The sequence below is a fragment of the Sinocyclocheilus anshuiensis genome, unplaced genomic scaffold (genome assembly GCF_001515605.1).
Source record: "Sinocyclocheilus anshuiensis isolate Anshui unplaced genomic scaffold, SAMN03320099.WGS_v1.1 scaffold779, whole genome shotgun sequence".
NCBI classification, from domain to species: Eukaryota; Metazoa; Chordata; class Actinopteri; order Cypriniformes; family Cyprinidae; genus Sinocyclocheilus; species Sinocyclocheilus anshuiensis.
Window position 1 is genome coordinate 606,398 of NW_015548244.1, and position 6,525 is coordinate 612,922.

The 6,525-nt window shown below is 36.2% G+C and overlaps 1 protein-coding gene across 1 annotated transcript in view; it reads left to right on the plus strand.

Annotated features, from left to right (window-relative positions):
* The first annotated feature begins 463 nt into the window (after positions 1–463).
* LOC107655157 (fatty acid desaturase 2) overlaps positions 464–6,525 on the plus strand; it is a 15,016-nt gene continuing 8,954 nt past the window's right edge. Inside the window, exons 1-5 of the mRNA XM_016442577.1 lie at positions 464–563; positions 1,902–2,146; positions 3,110–3,220; positions 4,597–4,794; positions 5,538–5,639. Of these exons, the coding sequence (XP_016298063.1) occupies positions 1,940–2,146; positions 3,110–3,220; positions 4,597–4,794; positions 5,538–5,639 (618 nt within the window). The 5' untranslated portion in view covers positions 464–563; positions 1,902–1,939. The remainder of the gene's footprint in view (positions 564–1,901; positions 2,147–3,109; positions 3,221–4,596; positions 4,795–5,537; positions 5,640–6,525) is intronic.

Consider the following 6,525-nt stretch of genomic DNA (forward strand, 5'->3'; position numbering starts at 1 on the left):
AAAGTATTTAAATATTCTTTCAATTTAAAGTCAAAATCCTATCCAAGTTGTGTTTTTAAAAACAGCAGTATATAGATTTTCACTCAAAATTATAAGGTAACTCTTACTTTTTATTGTCAAAAACATATTTTTACAGCATTCTAGAGCAAGATGCAACATGCATTTTCTCCAATTCAATTTATGTCACTGTATTATTACTCATTTTCACTATGAATGGTAAGGTACATTTCTTATAAACAATAATGTAGCATTTTTACATTATATTTCCGTTAATATCACTGATGTTGGTTTAGTATGACTGCACTTTGCCGATTGGATGTGGGACTCGAACCCAAGTAACTCTTCTTTATCTCCTCCGCTCTCTCCCCTCCCTTCCAAAGTTCTCTCTCTCTTCCTATTGGCTGATCGTTCGCGAGACTGGCGAAGAGACGCGCGCTGATTGGCCGGTGGCACTCGAATGATCGGTTCGGAATTCAGCAGAAGTACAAGTGATGAAGAGTGACGCTTCTCTTTCTCATCACACACTAACCAAAAGAGTGTGTGATCAAAGTGTCGCAGAGAGGGTGAGTGAATTATTGAAAGTTTAAACTCAGTGCATTTTCTTTCTTTCTTTCTTTCTTCTCATGTTATGTAACATAATGGATGCTTACATGCATTGACATCATATGTGCATTTTCTTTAATGAAAAGAACAGATGCTTTTTCATTTTCAATGTAATATTTAACAGTTTGTTTATTTGAAATGTTCAAATAAGCCGTTCTGAAGAGTTTAGAGTTGATTTTTGCTATGCTTTTATCCCTGCTTTGTTTTGCATGTTAGTTTGTCATGCAAATTGAAAAAAAACAAAAAAAAACATTAACAGATGTGACTAACGTAAAATAAGGAAGCAAGCAAAATCTTCCGGTACGTGTATTTCAGCACGAGCCTTCTGGTTTCCTTTGCATAATAAATGAGGTTATGTGAGCATTCATTGTCTCATTCCTAAACAAAGACAAGGGTTGTATTTCAGTGCCCTATAAAAGTGAAAATTGTGTTATTTCAGCCTGGCCTGATCCTAAAACGACTTTCATTGGTGTAACCTAATGTTGTCAGGTTGATTCTGTAATACATTACTTCATATTTTTTGACTTGAACAAAATTCATTTAAATGTTAAGCTCATTTTAGGTTACCTGACAAAACATTTGTGACCCTGGACCACAACATTTTTCGAAATTGAGATTTATAAATCAGCATAGGACAATATTTGGCCGAGATACAACTATATGAATATCTGGAATCTGAGGGTGCAAAAAAAAATCAAAATATTGAGAAAAGCGCCTTTAAAGTTGTCCAGATGAAGTCCTTAGCAATGCATATTGCTAATCAAAAATTAAGTTTTTATATATTTACGGTAGAAAATTTACAACATATCTTAATGGAACATGATCTTTAATTAATATTCTAATGATTTTTAGCATAAAAGAAAAATCTATAATTTTGACCCATACAATGTATTTTTGGCTATTGCTAGAAATATCCCCGTGCAACTTATGACTGGTTTTGTGGTCCAGGGTCACATTTTACAGTGTGCATATCAACCTGTCATGCCTCAACATCGGGCTGTGTCTCATAACCTAGTGAGCTCGCTACCTAGACAACTTTTTGGGCATCATTTTTGGGAATTATGCTTAAAAATTGCAGGGTTTGTTTTTTTTACAACAATGTAGACTTAAATGAAATTCATTTGGTTACCTGACTAAATATTCTACAGTGTGGATTTTTACATTAAATTGTGCATAATTAATGGAAGAAGTGAACATCAAATGGAATTTGTTGCATGTTTTTTCAAGTGAATCAAACTGTTCTTAGACACTTTCATAACAAAATCTGAAATATTTAATCGAGTTACTTGGTCTTACAGTGCAAAGTAAGCAGCAGTAAGTCAGAGTTTGATCAGTGATGGGTGGCGGAGGACAGCAGACGGACCGGATCACCGGTACCAACGGGAGGTTCGGCACTTACACCTGGGAGGAGGTGCAGAAACACACTAAGTCTGGAGATCAGTGGATCGTGGTGGAAAGGAAGGTTTATAATGTGAGCCAGTGGGTGAAGAGACACCCCGGAGGACTGAGGATCATCGGACACTATGCTGGAGAAGATGCCACGGTAAAACACTCGACATCAATACATTTACAGTACATTTAACACGGAAGAAATTTTATATACATCACATTACTGCAAAACAATGGCTGTCTTGTAACCTAGTGAGCTACCTACCTAGGCACCCTTTTTTTCCTTTATAGTTAAAAAGATTGTGCTAAAATCATCCTATAATATCTAAGTATCGACCAGATTACTGCAAAACAGACTCAAAATCGACCAAGACAACATTTTGGGAATCATGACCAAAAATGCTATATAATGTATTCATTTTTACACTTTATTGTAAAACAAAGGCTTATACCCTACTGAGCTGCCTAGACCTTTGGTTAAAATGCCAATTTCCGCCACGGAATGAAATACCAAATTTTTATCTCACAATTCTGACTTCTTAACAATTGGGAATTTATAATCTGCAGTTGTGAGGTATAAACTTGCAAAAGTGAGAAAAAGGTCAGAATTGTGAAATACAAAATGTTGTGATTACCTTTTTTATTTTTTGTTTTGTGGCAGAAAAAAAAAATTTGAGAAAAAAAATCAGAATTGTGAGAAAAAAGTCAGAATTTTCATGAAATGCAAGAAACAAAGTCCAAATTATGAGATAAAAAGTTGCAATTACCGTGCAATTGTTCTGTGGCAGAAATGGGCTTCCGTACATTATGGCCAAACGTTCTGTTTAAAGTAAATTTTACATAGTCAAAACTATAATTTGTTGCCATCATGCAAAAAATGCTATGTTAGTGTAAATGTGAATAATTAATCATGCAAATATTAATATGCATTAACATTCAAATATAACAAATGTTACAAACTAGGCAGCATTCTGGAGTATTTTAGGCATGTGTATCCAATGCTGTCTTGGTAGGTGGCTTATTAAAGCAGCTGTTTGTTTCAGTGTTGTTGTGATTGATTCAGATAAGAATAAAATAATGATTATCAGTGTGAAATTTATTTGATCTGGTGTGACAGGAGGCGTTTACTGCGTTTCATCCAGACCTTCAGCTGGTGAGGAAATACATGAAGCCGCTGTTAATCGGGGAGCTTGAGGCATCTGAACCCAGTCAAGACTGCCAGAAAAACGTGAGTGTCGAGACATAACCTACACAGAATAAATTAATAAAACCTTGTTGTGGATGTCAAATTTAGCTGACACTTCAGTCAATTGAATATGGATTCTCTAAATATATCTGGATGATGTATATTAATATGTATGATGAATTACTAGAAAAAGACAAAGTGATATATGAAGTGAATTTTGAGTAAAAAAATCTAAAATTTCACATTTTTTAAATATAGTATTTATGGTATTTTGTTTTTCAAAACTGGATAATGTGCATCTAATTTAGAGAGCAGTTCTGAGTTTTCTGAGCTTCACTAATTTGACAATCAAAATGACAGCTAGTTGAATTTCCATGAATCTGTTGCCCTTCTGGTTAGGATGCACGTATCAAATTCAGAATTCAGTTAACGAGTGTGAAATTGAATCACAGGAAGTTGAGTTGAAATTCAAATTGGAATGACAGGAATTTACTGAATTAAAATTCAAAGAAACTTATTAGGGAAATGATTTTGGGAAAGGATTGCATCTGTGTTCCTGGAAGGCTTATAAAACCTTCAAATGCCAAGACATTTTTAGCGTTTTTTAACCCCTTTAAATAAGTCTGTCAAACAGTCAATCTTAGTTCAACTGATGAACTTCCCTTTTCTAAAATTGCCTCTTTTTTTTTTGCTGTTAAATGACATTTATGGCATAGAATTCAAGATATAAACTCTGAATATATATATATTCAGAGTTTATATCTTGAATTCTGATGTTTGTTATCTCAGAATTGAGAAAAACATAGTCAGAATTATGAGATAAAAAGTTGTAATTACTTTTTTTTTTTTTTTTTTTTTTGTGGCAGAAACGAACGTCCATACATATATCTTGTGATTTTTCTCATTTTTAAAAGTGTCTGCTCAGTGAATAAATGTTAATGTTTTTCATTTTCAATTTTAATTCTACTTCTTTTAATTCAAATTCTACTATCTATTCTACTATATATCTATCTATTTCACATATAAGTGCTGCACAATGTGTTTGATTCCAGAAAACAGCTACTGTGTATTTTATGAGCTCTGGATCATGACCTTCACATCACAGAATGACTGTCAGACTGTAATTCCTCTTCCCAGACACCCAAATAACAGCTTGTTGACTTAAGTGTGACATTAAAGCACAAAAAGCAATGCACCGTTCAGATTATCCTTTGCCCGAAGACACGAGTCACACACTCCAATTCGGCTTTCACTCCTCTTCTGAGTGATTCAACTACATTCACGCCTTAAAAATTCAGAATTCAGGTCATGAAAGTCGATTCACTTCTGCATTTAAATGCGATTATCACTCCCTTCACAGTGTGAACGTGACCGTAGAGGACTGTATTTGTTGTCATTTTACCTTCGTTTTCTCTCAGGCTGCTCTTGTGGAGGATTTCCGAGCCCTTCGTGAGCATCTGGAGGCTGAGGGGTGTTTCAAAAACCAGCCCCTGTTTTTCCTCCTGCATCTGGGTCACATCCTGCTCCTGGAGGCCATCGCCCTGATGCTGGTGTGGTGCTTTGGAACCGGCTGGATCAACACGGCCATCGTTGCTGTTTTAATGGCTACCGCACAGGTATGATGGACATGTTTCATATAATTGTGACTGTCATTAAAATATATAGTTCAGTCATGAAACTCTAGATGGCGCAGGCTGACGGGGTGTTAACGTAACTGATGATATTCAGAGACTTAAACGACTTGGCACAAGCTGATTGGTTCATGCTGCATATGCAACCAATGAGCTTACTGCCTTGCATTTATATGGCTGGCTAGCATTCACTTGAGATTCCTGCAGTGCGCTTTCAGAGTTTCTCTGAAACCCTCCACCTTCCCCAGCTCCACCTGTATAGATCTGCTACGGGGTTATTTTATATGCTATTTGTGCAGCAGCAGTATGTCTTAAATACTCACGGCACCGTATTGCCATATGCATTGGCAGTAGCAAGCTCCTGTACTTGCTTGCAGCAGCAGCAATAATCTACAACTACAGCAATAACCAACAGCAGCAGCAATTCTGCAGCAGCGTAGCAGATCTGTTCCGCCAAGACTAAATACATTAACATTGTCATATCCATCACCATGCTAAAATCTTCCGAGAGTTGTCATGATTGAACTATGTTTAAAAAGAGCAGCAGAATTGGTAACCAAAATCTGCTGCGCTTTGGATGCTGGTGTGCTTAACTAGCTTAGCTAGCACTAGCTGGTCAACGAGGAGTTTTCTTATAAAGAGCATAACTGGGAACTTCATCTTGATGCAAAAATCAACAATGTAAATGTTCATGTTTTTTGTTTGTTTTTTGTTTTTTTTGTCTGTAGTCACAGGCTGGATGGCTGCAACATGACTTCGGTCATCTGTCTGTGTGTAAAACCTCACGATGGAATCACTTAGTGCACAAATTTGTCATCGGACACCTGAAGGTACTAACATATCCTGCCCAGTCCTCACTAGAAAATTATTGCCCAGTTTCACAGACAACGCTTAAGCCTAGTCCTAGACTAAAATGCATGTCTGGGCTGTTTTAACTGAAAGAAACTTGGACTGACTGATCTTAAAATATATCAGTTCCATTGTTTTGTCTCAAGATGCACATTAGTAGTGTTTTTTTCTAAGGCACGATTATAAAACTACTTAAATGTCCTAATTGAACAATAGTATCCAACTGAAAAAGAAAGCTGGATTTTGAGACACGGTTTTTAAAGTTGAACGTCACACAGAATCTTAAAAATGTGATGCAAGACACTGAAAAATCTGTGGGTCAAAGACATCCATTCATAACGATGTTTTGCATTTTTTATAAGCAAAAACGTGAAACGTTGAACAATAGTATACAACTGGAAAACAAGGCAGGATTTCAAGACATGGTTTTAAAAGTCAAAACTTCCCACAGCATCTTAAACCTGTAGCGCCATGAGTCACTGAAAAACCAAAGATATTCGTTTATAGCAATGTTTCGCATTTTTTTAAAAGTTAAAGGGGTCATATCACATTGCTAAAAAGAACATTATGTTGTGTATTTGCTGTCATGCAATGTGTTTAACGCGGTTTAAGGTTCAAAAAACACATTATTTTTCACATACTGTACATTATTGTTTCTCCTCTATGCCCCGCCTTTCTGAAATGCGTCGATTTTTACAAAGCTCATCGGTCTGAAAAGCGATTGGCCAGCTATCCAGTGCATTGTGATTGGTTGAATGCCTCAAGCTTGTGACGGAAATGTTACGCCCCTACAATACTGTGATGCCCTGTCCAGCCGGAGCGACGAGACAAAAACAATAAAACCCATTATAAACGAGGCATTTGTTG